Source organism: Chiloscyllium plagiosum, unplaced genomic scaffold (assembly GCF_037043375.1).
Source record: "Chiloscyllium plagiosum isolate Xiang-an unplaced genomic scaffold, Cpla_swu_hap1 HiC_scaffold_20, whole genome shotgun sequence".
Taxonomy (NCBI): Eukaryota; Metazoa; Chordata; class Chondrichthyes; order Orectolobiformes; family Hemiscylliidae; genus Chiloscyllium; species Chiloscyllium plagiosum.
In genome coordinates, this window is record NW_028270158.1 from 18261593 (window position 1) to 18284719 (window position 23127).

Here is a 23127-nt window from a genome sequence, read left to right on the forward strand (position 1 = left end):
TTTTCTGAACCCTTTCAAGTTTAAAGGGCATCTTTCCTGTAGAAGGGCAGCCAGAATTGAATGCTAAAAATGGCACGACCAGTGTCCTGTACAGCTGCAACATGATGTCCTAGCTCCTATACTGAATGCACTGACCACTGAAGGCAAGTGTGCCAAATGCTCTCTTCACCACTTTGTCTACCTGCAACTCCACTTTCAAAGAACTTTGCACCTACACCCCTAGGTCTCTTTGTTTGGCAACACTCCCCAAGGCCTTACTATCAACTGTATAAGTCCTGCCTTGGTTTGTCTAACCAAAATGCAGCATCTCACATTTATCTAAATTAAACTGCATTTTTTTGGCCCACTGGCTCAACTAACCATAGTCCCATTGTACTCTGAGATAACCTTCTTCACTGTCCACTGCACCACCTGTTTTGGTGTCATCTGCAAACTTACTAACCATACCTCCTACATTCAAATGATGAAAAGCCGTGGACTCAGCATTGATCCTTGCAGCACACCACTGGCCACAGGCTTCCAGTCAGAATAACAACCCTCCATCACCACCCTCTGTTTCAGACCTTCAAGCCAATTTTGTATTCAATTGGCCAGCTCTCCTCCTGGAATCCATGTGATCTAACCTTTGCTAGCCAGTCTACCATGCAGAACATTGTCTATATGGACTTCAGAGAGACATGCAACAATGTCTGCCTCTCTGCCTTCATCGATCTTCTTTGTTACCTCTTCAAAGAACTCAAGAACTCAAAGCTTCAGAAACATTGACAGGCACTACACAATTTTTGTGAGAAACAATTTCTCATGTATAAAGCTATGGTTTAAATCTCAAAGTATGAGCAACTAGCAAGTAGGTGGAGCAAGAGAGCACTACCCTCTATGCTTTTGCCATTTTTCCAGTTATTCAGTAATGAAAGTGTCAGTCCCACACCCAGATTGTCATTTCATGTCAAATCCAGACCAACTTCTGTAGAATCAATGGATGGAAAATTCTGGGCAGTATGAATGCGATGTGCTGTCGGTGATCACAGTTTCTCACAACGAATAGGTACTGGGAGAATTACCCCTCAGGGAACTATCTATAGTCCTACTCCATAACCTGACTTACCATATTTAAGTCAGTGATTTTGCAATCCAATTGTCAGCTGTCCTGTAGGGACAGCATATGAAAGAAGTGTGGAGTAAGGGAGTTAAACCAAACTAAGCATGGCTTGAAAGACTGCTCTAAATTATAATTCAGAATACTTTAATTTTCTTATTTTTCAATGATGAATGTTAATGTTTTGACTGTTTTCTTTCTCATACTTTTTCTAATTATAGTGAATGACCACAAACGTTTACTGTTCCATTGGGAGTAGTATATTGCTCTTCTGCATAACTCTTAACAGGTTCAGATTGAATGCAACTTAAAACTGCAAAGAGAATTGGATTTCTTGGATTCAGTTCAATGTGGAGTTGAAACCTTGGTTTCGCAAAATGCAGTGATTACTTTTAGTAAGGATTTCCTAGGGGATTTTTTTTCACTTCAAGTGAAGATTTTTAAAGATTAAAAGTCCTCAAAGTAATAAAGTCACCTGGATGGAAAGGATGATTTTTGACAGGATCAAATTGCCAAAATTGTGAATGTTTTGGCCACAATCTTCAAACCCTCTTTGGAGATTGACTTGGTTCCAGAGGACTGTAGGGTTGTAGATATTACAATCTTCAAAAATGGGGAAAGAGGTAAATCCAGAAACTAAATGGCAGTTAAAGGTTGGTGGTGAAAACACTTCAAGATGAAGATCCAGGCCAAAGCTAATGGCGAATGGGAAAAATGTGAGCAAATAAATAAAAGTCTGAATTGACTTGCTAAAGGAAAATTGTGTCTGTTTGACTGCTCTAGTAAAATATCAGAGTTAATGAGGGTAGTGGCGCATATATGCACTTTCAATATTGTTTTGCAATTGACCACAAAATAGACTTCTTAACAAAACTAAGAACTATAAAAATTAAAGGCACCTTTGCAGCCTAAATACAGAATTGAATAAGGGACAAAATTGGTGGTAAACAGACTGGATGGAGATAAACAAATGTTCCACACAGGTTGGTATTAGGATCATTGCTCTCTTTGGCACATAGGCATAATTTAAAAATTAGCAGAACTTGGAAATGTAGTAAACAATGAGCATAGTTACCAACATCAGGAGGACAGACATTCTATGAAATCAGAAGACACATGGAAGATTACATTTTCGTGAAGCTTGAAGTGATATATTTTGATAAGAAGAATGAGGAGAGACAATGTGAACTACTTTGTAGTGATTTTGGAAACAGACACACCTGGGATGTAGGAATGCAAATCTTTGAAATAACAAGGCAAGTTGACAATTCATTTAAAAAGACATGTTATATGTTCCTTAGTTTTATTTTTAGAGGAATGGAATCCTAAGCAAGGAAGTCATATGAAACATTATAAAACACAGATTCAGGCTCTGCTGGAATATTGTATTTCAAATCTTGATGCCACCTTTTGGAAGGATGTCAAAGCCTTGAGAAGGTACAGAACAGGTTAATTAGAATATTACTGGGAATGTGGGACTTCAGTTGTGTTGAGACTGCAGATAAGCTGAGGTTGTTTGAAATGTAAGTGAAAAGGAGATTTTATAGAAATCCAAGTGATGAATGATGTTGATTAAAAAAAAAAGTCACACTTTCTTCAGTGGCTGAAGGCTTGGTAACTAGAGGATACAGACCATCACAAATCACAGATGTAAGGTAATTGACCAAATAAAAGTGACAGCATGGGATTTCTTTCTATATAGCAAGCTGTCGTAATTGAGAATGCACTGACTTAAAAAAAATGGAAGCTGATTCAGTACTGTTTCAAAAAAAAGAGTAAGTTAAATACTTGAAGGGAAAGGAATTGTGGGGCTCTCCTTGGCAGTAAGATTAATCGTATGCCTTTAGCAAAGAGCCCACACTGGCACAATAGGCTGAATAGCCTCCTGATGTGTTGGCTCATTCAACAGTTCGACATATGTCTACAGATGTTATGAGTTAACAGCTTCAGGGGTTTCATAGTTCAATAAAATAGGTCTTGTTAAAATATTAATTTGGCAATCATTAAATATTCATGTGGGATCCCTTTGTATTGTCAAACAATCAGCCATAAGTTGGTTAATCCATTCATTATTTTATAAGCAAAAGGATGTAATAATTCCTCCAGAAGCAAATTGAAACAGTTGCCAACTACAATCTTCAAAAACGAAATGACAGATTGAAACTAACATTTGCATTGTCAAGAATGATTATTTCAGGGCCCAAATCAGAATTGGAATTTGTAATGTAAATTGACAAGCCAATGCAGTAGGGAGTGAGGCCTGGATTATCCTATTATTCTCATAGGTAGGATATCAAAGTAGGTACATCTACCTTTTCAACATTGAAGATCACACAGCATTATGTGAAAAAGATTTGAAGAAAATGTCCCAGTGTTGTAACTGCAATTTCTCCCTCAGCTTATGCCACCAACACCAAATTAATTGGCTATTCATCAGATTGTTTACCAGCAAAGCCTCATAAACAATGTCTGCCACAATATGAAGAGATTGAAGAGAGCTCAGTCCCCTAAGATTTAGTATAATATGGATTTCCAACTGCTCAGCTTTCTTGAGCATGTGCTTTGTACTAGTTTGAAAAAAAAAAGCATAAATTTATACTTGTAACCAAACTGCCATGGGATTGACGTGTTGTTCAGCGAAAGCCATCTTTATTACCTTAGTTTTCTTACTTTGAGAGTTCTACACTATAATTTGCAGAGAGAATTTTAGAGCCCCAACTGATGGTTTTGCAGATGGGGAAGGCCTGGAAAATTCCCAGGGCTAGCTCCCATCCACTTGCATCCATCCTGTATTCAATTGTATAGGAAACAGGTGAAGCCGAGTGCCGTTTGCCAGTCTTTGCCCCAAATGGTGCCCCACTTTTGATTTGATGCTAGTGGGAGGTGGTCAAGATGGGGACTGCCAAGCAGGGGACCTTAAGAAGGAAGAGAGAAGACGGGTTTCCCTCACTTGGTCCCCTTTGTACAGGTGGTATCCCACCAAGAACATTGCTTCCTCCTAACCTGCTATGTGAGTGCTCGCTCCCATGCAGTGCTCGCTCCCACGCAGTTGAAAAATATTGCCCCTTTATCCTACATTAAGCTGTCAATCAAGTACAGGCAGATTAAAAAAAGAAGAAGAAACAGTGGATGCTGGGAAAAAAATGTGGGAGGAAGTCAGCAGCTCTGGCAGCATCTTCAGGGAGAAAAACAGAATTAACATTCTCTGAACGGTCACTGGACTCAATATTATGCTGACACACCAGGTAATAAGGAATGCAAATGGAATATTGGCATTTATTGCGAAAGGAATAGAGTTTAAACGTAGGAAAGTGTTGCTGCAATTATACAAGGCATTAGTGAGACCATAATGGAGGATTGCATGCAGTTTTGATCACCTTGAGGAAAATGTAGTTGTATTGGAGGCAGTTCAGAGAAAGTTCATTTAATTGATTCCAGAGATGAGGAGTTTATCTTGTGAAGAGAGATTGAGCAGTTTAGGCATATATTCTCTGGAGTTTAGAAGAATGAAAGTGGATCCAATTGAGGTGTTTAAGATGCCAAAGGGAAATGAAAAAGTAGATGTAGAAAGGAAGTCCCCTCATATGAGGCAATCTAGAGCGAAAGGTCATAATTTTAGGATAAGGAGTAGCAGACGTTAAACAGGTGTGGAGAAATTACTTATCTCAAAGGATTGTGAATCAATGGAATTCACTGCTCCAGGGTTCAGTGGATACTGGGGCTTGGAGTAAACTTAAGGAGGAGATGGATAGATGTTTAATTGGTAATGGGTTGAAGGGCTATGGAGAACTGGCAGGAAAGTAGAGTTGTGGCCAAGATGAGATCAGCCATGACCATATCAAATGGTGGATCAGGCTGAAGGGGCTGAATTGCCTACTGTTCCTCCTAGTTCTTATTTCATGCTGTTTTTCTCTTGGATGCAGCCAGACTTGCTGAGTTTCTCCAGCACTATTGTTACATGCAATAGAAATCCCATTGAGGAAATCTTCAGTCTACCTTGCACTACTTCGTATTGTTAGGGCAGTTAGGGATGGGCAAAAAATGCCTAGCTAGTGATGTTCGCAGCTCAAGAATGAATTAAAAAAAGATACTGAAAAGTCACTTAATTTAAAAATCAAGTTATTACAAGACAATAAAGCTGTTAAGGACCTAAAACAGGTCCATCAAACTGTGCAAACAGACCGCTGCTTTGCTGACTATTAGCCACTCCCTTTGGCGGTCTAGTGGAAGCACAGTATTACTGCGTCTGAGCCAGAGGCTCCAGGTTTAAATCCCACTCCAAATCTTGATTACTCAGGAACATGCTTTCAGAATATAACAGGTTGAATATGAAGTTGTAAATACTTCTAACATATGCCAGTGGCAGGCAGAATGAGAGATTCTTGGACACCATATGATGGAAAGAAAATTGGGCCCTCTATCGTCATATTCATATATGCACGTAAAAGAGCATGTTGCCTTGGCAACATGGCTCCTTGTAGGGGAAGCTTGGTATAGTTACCTCCCCGCTTACCTTGCCAATGGTGGAGATTACAACCCTGACTTCAAGTGGAGAACTGAAAAAGAGGATGAGAGTTTTTTTAGTTCTGAATACTAATGAGAGTGATGGTTCATCTTTGGGCTTGGGGTGTGCAGTGCAGGTAGAGCCTTGTCCATGGCACCATGGGTAGCTCAGACCAACAAAAATTGTTGTAGACTGGAATGGACCTGGAAATCTTGGAATCTGGTCCTGCCAGGTATTTTTGAAGACCTTTCACCTTGTTCTAACACAAGTGAAAGCATGAAAATTCAGGCCGTAGTAGCATGGAGACTGCTTGCAGTGTTATCACTCCCAGTAATCCTGCTGGGACTAAAGAGCTGTCAACTAATCAGTTGACAGGCAGCTCCTGAAAGTGAGACACAAGTCTCAAGCTCTGCCAATTAACACTCCGAGCATTAAATCACAGTGAGGAAGTGTAGATGTGAACCCTACTGATTCTTCAGGTGGCAGTCAGGAAATCCTGCAACCCATTAAATCTGCCCTAAGTGTGAGTATGCATAGAATTAATAAGTGGAATCAGGAATCAGAACTTTTGTTCACAGGTTTCTATGACTTAGATTTCTTTAACAAAAGTGGCAATTGAGAGAGAGAGAGAATGTTAATGTGGAATTGGATAAATATTTGAAAAGGGCTAATATGAAGGCACAAAAAGAATGAAATAAAATTGAATTTGATTAATATCTTCCATTTGAAGTGCACATACCTGCACAGATGCTGAAAACTAAATGTATCTTTGTGTGTTAGGAAATGCTTGTGGTGTGCCATGTAATACATATTTAATTGGACAAGCAGTTCTTAATAATCAAAATACTATAATCTCCCAACCAAAATCCAAAAGAAAACAGCAAGAAATGAAATAATATTTGAAGGATATTGTTTTATATTTCCAGTAAAGACATTAGAGATCTGGTCATGTCATCCAGTTCAGTCTAAAGGTCATACTCTCTATGTATAAAATATTGCAACAGCATCCCAACATTCCAACTTTATTGTGATTTTGTGGACTCTTCTGCAGAATTCACAGGTGAAACATTTCACCTGACTTCCATCGAGTCCAAGCTCACGAGTTGACTGTGTACTGACAAATTGATGTTAATTATTCAATTTCCATTGGCAAGTGTAAGAAAACTTATCCTAATATAGTAATGGATTGGTGAACAATGCATTATGCTGAAGAATCAAGCCATTTGTTATAATTCAGTAAGCAAAGTTTTGCCCATCCAACAATATCATACAAGATGCTCAGTTCACTGCATATTTGGAAATGTTCAAATCTAGAGTGTCAAAATAAAATTCTATGTAGAATTGTGAAAGAAAAATGTTTCTTTCAAGGAATGGCCCAAACGGCAGGTGTAGATTCATGAGCATACAAGTATCCATTGATTTTTGGATGCATCAGAGGATTCCAGTCGATTCGTTTAAAGGTGTAGGTTTTCATCCATGTAAATATGTGCAAGATTCATAATAAACACCCAGGTAGCTTGGTGAGTAAAACTCAAGTGGGTTGACACATAAAAGCTAGCAAAGTTGTAGATTTGTTAAATGGTTCTTAAGTATTCATTGTAATTATTTTACTACTACTTGCCTCAATGGCTACATCCAAGAAGGGAAAGGTGATAGGGAAAGAAAAAGTAAATAGTCACTGTTCTTGATCTTTCTTGATATCTGATAACTCCTGCTGAGGAAGGTTTTGGTTCAGGACAGGATCAACATCAGTTAAGATTACTCCTACATCTAAATCCTCTTAGTGCCTTATGTCTGGATCCACTTTAGTAATGTGTCAGAAGACAGTCAATATCAATGGAAGGATCAGTAGATGAAAGGAGAAAAGAAAACAGGAGCAGAAGGAGTTTGCTTATGAAAAAGCAAAGTACAGTAACGGCTGTACTGTAGACTTTTGAAAGGATATGAAAAGCAGGTATAAGGCAAAACAGGAAACTAATTATTGATGTGAAAAATATTTTCTGGAATTTTAAAAGATTCCAGATTTATTTGAACTTCGGTGTGAGATACTGAAACCAATTGTGAATTAGGACCAAACTACAATGAAACTGTACCGGATACCTTGTCTGGTACCGACAGCAGTGTTATGCCCCATCTTCCAGTTGCTGGGGTTTCCTTTCTTTGCTTGATGATTGCTGTCATCTCCATCACCTAGGACACATCTTATTGAGCAGATTTGTGAGCTTTGTTAATACAATGCCCTTTGACTTATTTCAGCCACTGTACTGGTATTTTGTTGATTCAAGGTCTCTGGACTTTTGATCTTGCTTTTTACTGTCCCTCCTCACCCAATTTTCATATTGAGTCATGAATTCATTGTTATTTATTGGCTCCTCTCCTCTGCCTGTCGGTGACTTAATCCTCGTTTGGAAAGTTCAAAGGCCAGCAGTTATTCACTATTTCTATTGGGCATGCTTGCTAATTGTAGGCTGATTACACTGTTCAAGCCTCACCAGATGTTATTGAGCTTAGCACTGAGATCAGTGATCAACAGCTAGGTATCAGCTATGTGCCTCATCCATCATGTCTTGCAGTCAGTGGTAAAATTCATCTTTCTCCTCTTTTCTCCCTTTGCTGGTGTGCTGGAAAAGCACAGCAGGTCAGGCAGCATCCGAGGAGCAGGATGCTGCCTGATCTGTGCTTTTCCAGCACTACACTGGTGCTTAAACTTGTATGGCAGTTACTTTGGCAGGCCTTGTGTGGAATCTGACAGTGACAATGTGATAGTTTACTGGCTTCCACCCAGTTAATGCTTGGGATGAACATCTGTTGAGCATGAGGCCAACTCCAAGAGCATGGTATTCTTGTCTGGAGTACAGGGTGTTGTGCTGTCATGACTGATAGGTTTCTACAAGATGCAGTGGACAGACCAAGAGCCAAACATGCCAAGTCAATAGGTCCTCATCTTGCACAGCATCTGGATCGTCTTCCCACAATGTAAATGGCTTTGTACGTTGTCACTTATGATGTTGGTTCTGTCATCGAAGATTGGGCTTGTACAGTGTTCCACAACTGATTGGAATCAAAAGTAGTTGGTACACTTTGGGAAGAATAGGCTGATTTCCAGGGTAAAAACAATAACTGCAGATGCTGGAAACCAGATTCTGGATCAGTGGTGCTGGAAGAGCACAGCAATTTAGGCAGCATCCAACGAGCAGCGAAATCGACGTTTCGGGCAAAAGCCCTTCATCAGGAATAAAGGCAGAGAGCCTGAAGCGTGGAGAGATAAGCTGCAAGTATGTGGATTATGCAGACTTTGGCATCCCTTAGGCAACATTGCCAGTTGACAGACCTGTACTGTACGAATTACTTAATCTTGCTGGCCAAAGAATTAAACGCACTCCCAAGATACGACTACCAGTCTTGAGAGTACTGGAACCACAACTGATCTATGCATCAGCTGGGAGAAGACAATGTTAACTGGACAGTACCCCACCCCTCCCATCATCTTCAGACAACAGCACATCAAGTATTTCATTCACTTTCCTCAACCTGGAAGTGATATTTCCAAGGAGCATGATGTCGTGATTGGTGTCCATATAAGAATAGGAATGTGTTGCTGGAAAAGCGCAGCAGGTCAGGCAGCATCTAGGGAACAGGAGAATCGACGTTTCGGGCATTATCCCTTCTTCAGGAATGAGGAAAGTTGGTCCAGCAGGCTAAGATAAAAGATAGGGAGGAGGGACTTGGGGGAGGGGCGTCGGAAATGTGATAGGTGGAAAGAGGTCATGGTGAGGGTGATAGGTCAGACTGGGGTGGGGGCGGAGAGGTCGGGAAGAAGATTGCAGGTTAGGAAGGCGGTGCTGAATTTGATGGATTTGACTGAGACAGGCTGGGGGGAGGGGAAATGAGGAAACTGGTGAAATCCGAGTTCATCCCTTGTGGTTGGAGGGTTCCTAGCCGGAAGATGAGGCGTTCTTCCTCCAACCGTCGTTTCGCTGTGGTCTGACGATGGAGGAGTCCAAAGACCTGCATATCCTTGGTGGAGTGGGAGGGGGAATTGAAATGTTGAGCTACAGGGTGGTTGGGTTGGTTGGTCCGGGTGTCCCAGAGGTGCTCTCTGAAACGCTCCGCAAGTAGGCGGCCTGTCTCCCCAATATAGAGGAGGCCACATCGGGTGCAAAGAATGCAATAGATGATATGTGTGGAGGTACAGGTGAATCTGTGGCGGATATGGAAGTTTCCTTTGGGGCCTTGGAGGGAGGTGAGGGGGGAGGTGTGGGTGCAAGTCTTGCACCTCCTGCGGTTGCAGGGGAAGGTGCCGGGAGTGGAGGTTGGGTTGGTGGGGGGTGTGGATCTGACGAGGGAGTCACGGAGGGAGTGGTCTTTACGGAATGCTGATAGGGGAGGGGAGGGAAATATATCCTTGGTGGTGGGGTCCGTTTGGAGGTGGCGGAAATGGCGGCGGATGATGTGCTGTACATGGAGGTTAGTGGGGTGGTAGGTGAGGACCAGTGGGGTTCTGTCCTGGTGGCGGTTGGAGGGGCGGGGTTCAAGGGCGGAGGATCGGGAAGTGGAAGAGATGCGGTGGAGGGCATCGTCGACCACGTCGGGGGGGAAATTGCGGTCCTTGAAGAAGGAGGCCATCTGGGATGTGCGTTTTTGGAACTGGTCCTCCTGGGAGCAGATGCGGCGGAGTCGAAGGAATTGGGAGAATGGGATGGCGTTTTTACAGGGGGCAGGATGGGAGGAGGTGTAGTCCAGGTAGCTGTGGGAGTCGGTTGGTTTGTAGTAGATGTCCGTGTTGATTCGGTCGCCTGAGATAGAAATAGAAAGGTTGAGGAAGGGGAGGGAGGAATCTGAGACTGTCCAGGTGAATTTGAGGTCGGGGTGGAAGGTGTTGGTGAAGTGGATGAACTGTTCAACCTCCTCGTGGGAGCACGAGGCGGCGCCGATACAGTCATCGATGTAGCGGAGGAAAAGGTGAGGGGTGGGGCCAGTGTAGTTGCGGAAGATGGATTGTTCCACATATCCTACGAAGAGGCAGGCATAGCTGGGGCCCATGCGGGTGCCCATGGCTACTCCTTTCGTTTGGAGGAAGTGGGAGGATTGGAAAGAGAAGTTGTTAGGGTGAGGACCAGTTCAGTCAGTCGAAGGAGGGTGTCTGTGGAAGGGTACTGGTCGGTACGGCGGGAAAGAAAGAAGCGGAGGGCTTTGAGCAGGGCATCACCTGGACTGAAGCAAAAAAAAATCCAATGGTAGAGCTTTGCTACCTATCATCTCTCAAGACCAGAGGACCTATATCTAAGCCTAAGAAAATGAAATACCTAAACTACAAAAAAAGTAAAGATACAGTAATTCGGTTGTGTGCACCATCTATGATAAATCACTATCTTCTACTTCTGTCTGAAACAGGTGCAAAGTTGGCAGAATAGCTAAGCTGCCAGTGTTGAACACTTTGGGTTTATGTAAATACCACTGGCTATAGAGTAAGAGATCATTCAACTTGCATCCTTAACCATTGGCAGTAGACCTGAATATTCTTGGGCCTAGTAAGACAATCTTTGCTGCTCATGTCTACACCTAAAATAAAGCTTAAACATCTTCTCTGCTGTCTTTTGAACCATTTCATGATGTATTTTTCCAATCGACCTATTCAAAGATATTATTACATGCCTTTGGAGCAGCTGGGACTTGAACTTGCGTCCATTTCTATCTTAACAACCACTGTCTTGGCCTCAAAGAGGGTATATGCAGGAAGCATGTCTCTGCTTCTGTATTCTGGAGGTAATGCAGGATGCTGCATCTACATTTGATGCTGTATGAATGGCTTGAAGCCTTCTATTGTTCTTCCTCATTTTAAAATAAAAAGGATACATGCAAATTCACAACAGAAAAAAGATTGTGAGGCATTTTAGCTAGCAAAGCCAGTAGTTCATTTTATATCTCTAATGAATTATATCTGCTAACATTAATATAATTACAAATCAAGACAAGTCAACAAATTGTTGGTTTATTAATATTTTAATATTGTATGAAGTCAAAATTGATCCCATTAAGCTTTGTAAGAGGATAAATTGGACAAGGATGACAAAATTCTTGAATACAGATAAACCTATCTCTTAAAGCAATCCAAACATGATTCCTACTTCCAAGACAAATGTTGACGAAAGGTTCCCTGCTACCTCCAGAGCATTTTGCACCCTGAAGCCTGTTGCATTTGTATGAAGAGGAGGATCAGCATAAATGATTGTTAATGATATGCAGAATATAATTTTTATCTTGTTGAAAATAACAAGTGTCCTCTGCTGATTCATAAAGGACCTCACTTGCGTTCAAGTTTTTAAAAAAATAATTACTTATTTGAGAAGCTAATACATTACATTCTCAGTGATAATTATAAAGTAGAGTGGGTGACCAAGGAAAATGTTCAGTTCACACGATTCTGGGGACAAATAGGTTTGTCACAAGACACTCGGAGCAAAACGTTTTCCACAGAGGGTGATTTTTGTGTGGAATGAAGTGGTAGATGCAAGTACAGTTACAACATTGAAAATAAAAACATTTAGACAAGTACATGAGTAGGAACGGTTTAGAGGGATATGGACCAAATGCAGCAAGTGGGACTAGTTTAGTTTGGCATGAGTTAGACCAAGGGTCTGTTTCTGTGCTGTGTGACTCTAAAATTCGTTCTCCTCAAATGTCTCCTTTTTGAAGAAAAGACATGGAGTTAAGGTAACCAATTCAGTCTAGTCTTACAGTAGTTGTCTGAAAACTGGTGGCTGTATGCCTCTACCTTCTGTGGCTGCTGAATCAGTCAATTGACGATGCACTTCATTCTCAGCCATTATTTTGGGTAGGGAAGTAAGGGAAGCAAATAAAGAAAATTAAAACTCAAAAGAAATGTAATATGCTGACTCGAGGATACATTAAAGGACTGGTAACGTTGGTACTGCAATGAGGAATAGTGTTGTCTTATTTCCTAGAGCAAACAAAAGAATGAAAGGACGATTGAATATCTCAGGTAGTTTTCCCTAAAGCTGTATACTGGATAGAAACAATGTGACATTTTTATATTTTATTTGCTGCAGAGATGTCAGATAACTTTGCAGTTTCAGAATATAATGTATGCTAATCTGAAACATTATACAATATTTGTCAATAGAGTCATGCACAAACAATGAAACTAACAGTTGGGCATGACCCGTTTAAGGATTAGAATCAGATGATTAGTTTTGACACAACAGGTAATGCAAAGACTTCTACAAACCCCATGAGAAAGCTTTGTTTTTTTTTCCATGCTAACTAACTATATTGCTATTTTAACCATACTATTTTAAAGTCTCTAATGCATAAAAATGTTCTCTGACATGAAGGATCCTACTCTCCGATCTTAAAATTAACAGTGCAGGAAATTGAAAATGTACCATATTTGCAATAGACGGTTATCCTAGGAGGCTGGAAAAGATACAAATGGTCAAGACAATGCAAGCGTATACAGTTGAATGCTGTCACTGGAGACTAAGTGAAAAATGTATCCATTTCCTGGCACAGTCATCCTTTAAGCATTTCGTCCACAGAATATACAATTAGAGAGAAGAGGCTCTAGAAGTAAGGATTCTACAGGCTCAGTTGATTTTCTGTGGTTTCATTGTACAGGTTCAAGACAAAGATTCTTTCACTGGTCAAAAGGGGAGCAGATGCAAGCTAGTCTCCGACTGTTGCTGGAGTGGATACGAAATGTAGGAATGGGTAACATTGCGGATGAATTTTTTTTCAAATTCACTAGTGCTGTAAGGTTGCTGGCAGTCCCAACATCTTGTCTCACACAGGTAACGGCTCTTCTTTCAGAATATTAACTTTTATAGATAAGGGTCCCACCACTTAACAAATTGGGTGGCCCGCAACAATTTAGCTTACAATTATTTTGTGCAGAAGGAGATTTCAATGTACAGCTATGAACAGTTAAAATTAAAGGTTAAAAGGAGAATGAGTGCAACAGAACTTGCAACTATATAACATTATCTCAGCCATTATATAAAGACCAAGTAGGCCATTGGATCTGCTGTGCCATTCCATCATCAACTCCACTTTAGATTAGTTGACTGATCAGCTGGTTTGCAATGACACAAAAAGCATTGGTTCAACGCCTGCACTAGTTGAGATTACCATGAAGGATTCTGTCAACCTCTCCCCTCGCCTGAAACTTGTTGATCTTCAGATTAAATCACCAGTTGTCTCTCTCCCAATGAGATAGCAGCCTTATGGTCTGGTAGGACTATGGCAACTTTACATTTCCTTTGTAGTTTTAGCAAGACCTCTCTATTTTTATGCTCCATCCCTTTGAAATAAACACCGACATTCCATTTACCTTCCCAATGACGAGCTTGGATATTTTTTATGATTCATGCACAAGGACTCCCAAATCCCTCTGTGCTGTAGCTTTCTGCATTTAAATAATATTTCTCCTACTAAGTGCAAAACCTCACATGTTTCCATATTATCAGCCACGTTTTTTTGCCCACTCACCTAGCCTGTATATCTCTCCGAGGGCTTTCTGTCATCCTCACCACTTGCCCTCTCTCCTATTTTCGTCATCCGCAAACTTGGCAGTAGTACATTCAAGTATGACTATCATTAATAGTGTAAAAGAACTGAAGCCTCTGCACTAATCCCTGTGGCAGTCCATTGCATACTGTTTGCCATTCCTGAAAATGCCACTCCACTTTATTCTGCGATCCTTACAATAGAACCCTGCTTAAGGCTGGTTACTACAGAATTTAAACTGTAGCTTTCAGCTTAATGCCAACCGAAGACTAAATTACATTTGTGCAAAATGAAATTAAAAAATTAGACTGTGCCCTAAAATGCATGCACTCTGTCCTAGTTGGCAAATAGTTTTAGCTCATCCAGTATAAAAGGTGGGATAGTACCAACGTAGTGTTTTCCTTCCTCTATATTTACTCGTGTTATAGATGACAGTATTGTATCCACAACATGTGTGAATACAATATTGACATGATTATGCTGACCATATAAAACAGGGAGAATGATTATATCCATAGGTGTAGTGATCTTAATGTGTTACTGTGTAATTCTGTAGGGTTTGGGAAAAGTTTAACACCACCATGAGTCTGCAGTGCTGTAGTTGTAATAATTGGTAAATGATCCCAAGTCCCTGTCCTAACTACAAAGCTATGTATTGAATATCAATGTGTGAGAGAGAGAAGAAAGGATTGATTGGGTTTTGAGAACAAATTTCCAGATGAGAGTTAAAGGAATAAAGTTTACATTTTCATGCAGCAAAAATTATCCACAAATTTATCCTACTAAAAGTATGCAAATGGCTTCCTCGTTGGGATATTCTGCTTGTAAAATGACTTTTGTAAATGTACAGAACTGAAATGGCCATTCTGACACCTGCAGGGCTCCAATTGTATCTTGACACTTTTTCACCTACAACCTAACAGGTTAAACTACATAATGGTCCTAAGAGATGTCACGTTATTATTTTTGGTGATATTCCGTACCCAAGTGCAATCTTTCTGTGATGTTTATTACCACCTTTTGTTTTGCCTCAGTCTAGCTGGAGTAGTCTGAAGAGAGAATTTCATGCTCTAAATGCTTCCCAACTTCTTCACATAATAACACACTACCAGCTAGCACCTGGAGTGGGCCCCGTTGCAGCTTGGCAGCCAACTGCTGAAGAGAGAGAAACATTGTGCAGAACAGGTAAGGCCTGAGTTCCCAGTGAGAAGAGACAGAGGTGACGCTGTAAATTTGAAACATAATTTTTACAAAAACATTGTTTGAAATGTAATATTTTGCATCTTCTGTTTTGCAATTATACAATGCTTCCCATTGGAGGCATGAGTGCCTGGAAATAAGTTGTTAAAAAAATTATAAAAATATTTATGCTAATGTTTATTGAAAATTTAATGTTTGAAACAGGCCAATAGAATAACAGCAGAATACAGTACATATATGAGAAAGCAATTATGCAGTCTTTTCATTTAAGTCATCCTAATGTGTATTAATTTTACAAAAATTGTTAGTAATACCCTTCAGCATTTATTAGTTACTGTAGTTAATTTAGACTTTAAAATCACTTCAAACTGTTTGTTTTAGTCTCAGTTTATGGCTTGTCTATCATTTGGTAGAGTATTTTAAATACCTTATGAAATAGACCAGTATTTCTATTAGATCTTCACTTTTCATCGGCATGGCAGGGCCACATTGGAATATTTCCTGAACTCTGCTCAGTTGCTTCAACACTCTCAGAAGGAGGTCGATGAGAAATGGATCAAATATTGTGAAAGTACATACCATCCACAAACTGCAAAGGGGCAAAGCAGAGTTTAATTGCATCCCTTAAATGTGTGATAAGCTCCCATATATTTTCTGTTCCACAGAGGACATTCTGTTAAGTTTTGATAAATATCCTCCAATAATGCTGCCCACCAGTAACTTTAAGGTGGATCTAGAAGCAGAGGCCATAGATGACAACATGTACAGACACCTACTATATATACGTCACTTCCTTTGGAGCCTACGCGCCAAATCCCAACCAACAAATGGATGTTCTATAACAGAGGAATTACAGGTAAAAGACGTTACTACATACCTTTCAGTCCAAAGAGCATTACACACTGCAATTTGAAGTGGCCCAGAACAAGAATTATACCCTTAATATTTCATATAGCATGCATTAGTTTCTGCTATGTTCTGACACTTTCAATGTGAATACAGAAAATACTTCGGTGTTGGATTGAGATATCCTAAAATCTTTTACTATTTCCTTGCATGGAACTAATGGCTGCATGGTTTAATAGTGTTCTTCCAGATCTTACCTCTTCTGTAATTGAGCATTCAAGATTTTGTGTTATAGGATTTAATTGTGCCACAAGCAGAAACAGATTTTATTCCATATCTGAATAACTAGAACTCAGATACTCTGATATAATGGCTAGGAAAATACTGTTAGGAGATATTGTCGCTTATTCCCCATATCAGTTTGGCCAAATGAGATTGTAGTTTTGCAGGAGCACTATTTTGAAAGAAGAATGACAGAAAGATAATGTAGACTTTATTCAAAGACCTTGGAGGGCATGTCAAATTCAAATAACTTGCTTCAGTATGGATATTGAATTGAGGCCATATTTGAAAACGAATGAGCAAATTAGATGTAGTCTCTTATTGTTTAATACTTAAATAGTTTGCGAAGACTTTAACATGCACCCTGTCAATATTCAATCAGAAAGATGGGCTTAGATGGTCATCTAAGTAGATATTGAACATTTCAGCCTTTACATTGTATTGGATTTATTTTTTAAAAGATCTTTTTTTTAAATTGAAAAATCCCAGCGAAATTAAAGAAGAGGAGAAACCATTGAGCCAATGGGGCCCAATAATGAGTGCACCCACATTGGGGTCTATGCTTAATTCTTTACTTTGGTGAGGATGGCATCAATAGTGTGTGCAATTCAAATGATAGACAGAAGATTAGTCCATGAATGAATTCAGAAACAGCAAATATGACTCAGTATTGGAGAAGTACATAGGACAAGGTAACCTGAAGTGCATCTAATCCATTAATTTTTGCGCATTAAAAATAACACTGTAGGACAAGAATGAGTATGTTCATTGATTACATACATTACAGTACATACATTGCTAGGCCATTGTAATTCTAAATTGTTTGACTGTTGGTTTTCATTGGTGTACTAAAGTCAGTTTGGTCCTCATTGTGTTGAGATATTGAGACAGTAGAAGCACCTTACATTTTTCTTTTGACCTACAGTTCATGAAATTAAGCATTTTGAAGAAAATAAATCAAGGAAGACATATGATTAGCTTGAAGACCCCTTCACATCTACAATTTGAAGTTTAAAGGGATTAAATGTAAATAGCTTTAGACTGTGCTTTAGATGGAACGTGATAGAAGGGTATACATAAACAAGATGCCAAGAATTTCTTTAGTTATTCAGAGATTTTTAAACAGCCTGAACTGTTTATGTAATTTACATATTGTTACATTACAATCCTTTAAGGTACTTAATAAGTCTTGAGTGTGGAGAGGATTAGGGAAGATCTGATGTGTGGGTTAAATAGTTTCAATTGCCAATAAATAATAATGTGCCAGAGTATGACCAATTGTCTCATAAAACTGGAAGAATTCTTCAAGTCCCTCCTGAAATTAGCCATTTTTGTCCCCATCCTCATTTCTAATTGTTGGAGGTACATACACACTTGATCAAATGAGTGTAACTATTTTAAGGAAAAAATCTTGGCCAATTACTAGGGATCACGAGTTCAAGGTGAGAGGAGAAACGTTTAAGGGAAATATGCATGGAAAATTCTTTACGCAGAGGGTGGTGGGTACCTGGAATGTGTTGCCAGCGGAGATGGTAGAGGTGAGCACCATAGTGTAATTTAAGATGTATCTAGACAGATACGTGAATGGGCAGGGAGCAGAGGGATACAGATCCTTGGAAAATAGGTGACAGGTTTAGATAGAGGATATGGAGCTGCACAGGCTTGGAGGGCTGAAGGGCCTGTTTCTGCTGTAATTTTCTTTGTAATACTGCTGGGAATACTAATTGTCTGGAAACACTCAGAATTGCATAAGATTATTTTAGAATCAAATAAATATTGGTTTCTATTTCATGAAGTAAATACCTATAATAGCTTTTAAGGGTTAGGAGGGAAAAAAGGGTGAAAGGAGTCTGATTGCTAGAACTCAAAGCACTTCTGCCGAATGAAAAAGAAATATCTTCTGATGTCAAAACCAAGCTGCTTTATCTCTTCAGTGAGGTTTGGCTTAGCATATCCTCACTGTTTGTTCTAAATCGTCATCATCAGAACCTCTAAACATACTCTTAGATTCTTCTTTTTGCCCTGGATCCAAAAATGTATTTAGGAATTCCCAAAACCATTTACATTCATGTTTAAAGCATAGCTTCGAATTTACTGCACCGTGTTCATGCCTGTTGCTAACTGTTGCTTGGAGCAAATGGAAGTCATTGTAAAGCATTCTTTTGAAGGGAGACTTTGCTTCTTGAGATACACTACTTTGTTGTTGATGCATACTAAAAGCTGTTTTGCATCAAAAAGAAGATGGTAGCATAACTACATTTTTTGGCTTCCATCTGTTTTTGAATTGCCTCAATTCATTGCTAGCTGAATTATTACATAAAACAGGACAGGAACTGCAACATGGAACCAATTTCAGTCCATCCTCCACAAGAACAGTAATCCTAGTCCCATATGCCTGCCCTGTTCTTTTGAACTCCTTTCCTCAACCACTAATGTCTCTTAAATGTTGACATGCAACATACATGTTTGGGCAGAAATAGGCCAACCATCCCATCAGGCTGCACTATCATTCACTTAGATCATAGTTGATCCAGATGGGTATTTTTCAACAGTGGTCATCGTTAGAATCATAATTCCAGATTTTTATTGAATCAAAATTCCACCATTTGCCATGGCGGGATTCGAACACAGGTCATTACCCAGGTCTCTGGACTGATAGTCTGGATAATGCTGCTAGGCAATTATCACCTCAAAGTCATCCAAGGCATTTATTTAAATTGTGAAAAGTTGAGACGCCAGCGCTGATTCCTGTAGTACACCACTCATTCCATCTTGCCAACGAGAGAATGAAATACTTGTGCTTGCAATGTTTCAGGTTTGCTGGCCAATCTTCTGTCTATGCCAATATATTATCTTGCAACGTAAGTGTCTATTGTCCTCAATAATCTTTGATGTGGCACGTTATGAATAAGTACAGTACACCGACTAGTTACCTTTTATCCACAGCATGTGTTACTACTTCAAATAACTCCAAAAACAATTGGTTGAACAATATTTTCCATGTACAAAACCAAGTTGATTTTGCCGGATTATTTTGAACTGCCCTGCCATAACATTTTTGATAACAGCTTCGAAAATCTTTCAATTGATCCAACGTGGTGGAGGGTTGTTTTTCAGACTGGAGGCCTGTGACCAGTGGAGTGCCACAAGGATCGGTGCTGGGCCCTCTACTTTTTGTCATTCACATAAATGATTTGGATGCAAGCATAAGAGGTAAAGTTAGTAAGTTTGCAGATGACACCAAAATTGGAGGTGTAGTGGACAGCAAAGAGGGTTACCTCAGATTACAACAGGATCTGGACGAGATGGGCCAATGGGCTGAGAAGTGGCAGATGGAGTTTAATTCAGATAAATGCGAGGTGCTGCATTTTGGGAAAGCAAACCTTAGCAGGACTTATACACTTAATGGTAAGGTCCTAGGGAGTGTTGCTGAACAAAGAGACCTTGGAGTGCAGGTTCATAGCTCCTTGGAAGTGGAGTCGCAGGTAGATAGGATAGTGAAGAAGGCGTTTGGTATGCTTTCCTTTATTGGTCAAAGTATTGAGTACAGGAGTTGGGAGGTCATGTTGCCGCTGTACAGGGCATTGGTTAAGCCACTGTTGGAATATTGCATGCAATTCTGGTCTTCTTCCTATCGGAAAGACGTTGTGAAATTTGTAAATCTTTTCTGAACCCTTTCAAGGACGTTATTAGGGTTGGAGGATCTGAGCTACAGGGAGAGGCTGAACACGCTGGGGCTGTTTTCCCTGGAGCATCGGAGGCTGAGGGGTGATCTTATAGAGGTTTACAAAATTATGAGGGACATGGATAGGATAAATGGACAAAGTCTTTTCCCTGGGGTTGGGGAGTCCAGAACTAGGTTTAGGGTGAGAGGGGAAAGATATAAAAGAGACGTAAGGGGCATCTTTTTCACGCAGAGGGTGGTACGTGTATGGAATGAGCTGCCAGAGGATGTGGTGGAGGCTGGTACAATTGCAACATTTAAGAGGCATTTATATGAATAGGAAGGGTTTGGAGGGATATGGGCCGGGTGCTGGCAGGTGGGACTAGATTGGGTTGGGATATCTGGTCGGCATGGACAGGTTAGACCGAAGGGTCTGTTTCCATGCTGTACATCTCTCTGACTCTATAACTGCCTAATTAACGACTGTAAACTGTGCAATCACATTTAAAGTGCTGCTTCTTAGGTTGAATAGATGAATGCATGACCTGGAACAAACTGAACAAGCAGTTTTTGTGATAACATTTTCAAATTCAACTGTTGCATCAAGGAATAATGTAACAAAAAGAAACGAAATTATTGTGTAGGAAGTACAGATAACATTGCCTTGTAGAGCTGACTTTCACACTTCACTTGTCACTAGTTAATTGCCTGGTCTAACTTATTTGAGAATTGAATGAATATACCAAATTCTTCATTCATCAACCCTTTGTGTTGGGGCCAAGCAATCACCAAAACCTGTATTCTGTTGCTCCCGTAAGACTTCATATGGTTGTGCTGAAAAGGTTTCGTGGCTATCATTTATTCCTTCAAATTTGTATCTTTTACAGACTGAGTTTCCAATTTCCCACCAGTTGTCTTCACACAGTCCAACCACACTTTACAGTCCCAAGATTCTGGATCAGCAATCAGGCCGAAATAATTACCTTAACAATAACTATGACACAGCGACACACAGTCGAAGCTCAAGCACTTCGTCAGTCAGTGGATCAAGCAGAGATTTTAATTCCTGCCATGAACTTAAAGAAAAGCTACAGAAGCTACAGCTGCAAAATACTCTGGGAAGAAATAGGCTCCCAGGACACAGCATGCAACTATTAGATCCCTCCAGTCTTTTAACTCCTCCAAACACACCTTTGAACTCTGACTTTCTGCTCAGTGACTGTGTACAAACCAATGGAGCTGGTAGACCTGCATCAAGCACCAGGAAAAATGGTATCTACAAAAGTGGAGCCAATGAGGGAGAAGGTAACTATCAGGATTCCAACTTATGGTCAAAATGAAACTAACACAAAGGAAGCTGGAGAAGCTCAGCAGGTCTGGCAGCATCTGTGGAGAGAGAAATGGAGTTGATGTTTGAAGTTATGTTAGGAGTCTGGTGTGACTCTTCCTCAGAAGCAGATTTTTCTCCATATCTGTTGATCTGTAGTTTTATCAAGGTTATATCCTTGGAAGTGCAAACATTGCTCAATAATTTCACCTTTATAAATAACAAACTATAATTTCACTGTGAATTTATATTACTTCAGGCTATCAGTTTTCACAAACTTGATTGAGTTTCTTGAGGATGTAATAAAAGACATTGAGGAAAGAGCGATAGATATTGTCTTACATGGACCTCAGTAAAGCCTTCGACAAAGTTCTGCATGATAGACTGATTAATAAAGTTAGATCACATGGGATTTGTACAGCTTGATAATTGGATACAAAATTGACTTGACTGAAGCCATGTGACCAGCGGTGTTCCCCAGGGAGTGGTGCTGGGTCCGCTGTTGCTTGTGATTTATTAAAACAGCTTGGATGAGAATTTAGGAGGCATGGTTAGTAAGTTTGCGGATGACACCAAAATTGGTTGTATGGTCCACAGTGAAGAAGATTAAGATTATGTAAGGGATCTTGATCAGTTGGGCCATTGGACTGAGGTGTGGCAGATGGAGTTTCATTTGGATAAATGCAAGGTATTGCATTTTCGTTAAGTAAGCAAGAGTAGGACTTACCCAGTAGGGCCCTTGGTAATGTTGTCAGACATTCCCAGGGGTCAGGTACATAGTTCTTTGAAGGTTGCCTCACGGATGGTTAAGAAGGCATTTAGCACGCTTGCCTTCATTGCTCAGACTATTGAGTATAGGATTTTGGGATGTCATGTTGAGGGATCTTGTGAGGCCACTTTTGGAGTACTGTGTACAACTCTAATTGCCCTGCTTTAGGAAAGATAATGTTAAATTAGAGAGAGTTCAGAAAAGATTTACCAGGATGTTTCCATGACTGGAGGGTTTGAGTTCTCGGGAGATGCTGGGTAGGCTAGGACATTTTTCATTGGAGCATGGAAGGTTAAGGGGTGACCTTACAGATTTATAAAATCAGGAGGGGCATAAATAAAGTGAATAGCAAAATATTTTCTGTAGTGTCAGGAGTTCAAAACTGGGGGTATATGTTTAAGGTGGGAGGCGAAAGATTTAAAAGGGATCTGTGGGGCAGCTTTTTCCATAGAATGTGGTGTGTATGTGGAATGAACTGCCAGAGGAAGTGGTAGATCCGGATACAGTTGCAACATTTAAAATACATTTACACAGGTTCATGAACAGGAAAGGCTGAGAGGGTTGTGGGCGAAATGCAGGTAAATGAGACTAGTTGAATTTGCAAAACTTAGTCTGCACGGACTGGTTAGATCGAAGGTCTGTTTCCATGCTATATGACTCTAGCTGCATTTTGTTTTGATGGAGGCACTCATACCCTTTATTTTAAATACTATTTGTATTAAAAGATGCAATGTTTCTAAAGTACAAAATATTTATTAAAATATGTTTTTAAAAAAATTGTTAGTGGTTTATAAGTTAGTGTTTAAAGATAGTATCATTGAGGGTAGTATCCTACATCTTTGAAGTCCTTGAATAGATCTTGATTTGGAGGAGTTGGTGTTGGACTAGGGTGTACAAAGTTAAAAATCACACA

At 40.0% G+C, this 23127-nt stretch overlaps 1 protein-coding gene across 1 annotated transcript in view; it reads left to right on the plus strand.

Moving 5' to 3' along the window:
* Positions 1-23127, plus strand: part of radil (Ras association and DIL domains) — a 115752-nt gene that overhangs the window by 88476 nt on the left and 4149 nt on the right. The window contains exons 8-11 of the mRNA XM_043711913.2: positions 13239-13411; positions 15161-15311; positions 15992-16182; positions 21006-21423. Of these exons, the coding sequence (XP_043567848.2) occupies positions 13239-13411; positions 15161-15311; positions 15992-16182; positions 21006-21423 (933 nt within the window). The remainder of the gene's footprint in view (positions 1-13238; positions 13412-15160; positions 15312-15991; positions 16183-21005; positions 21424-23127) is intronic.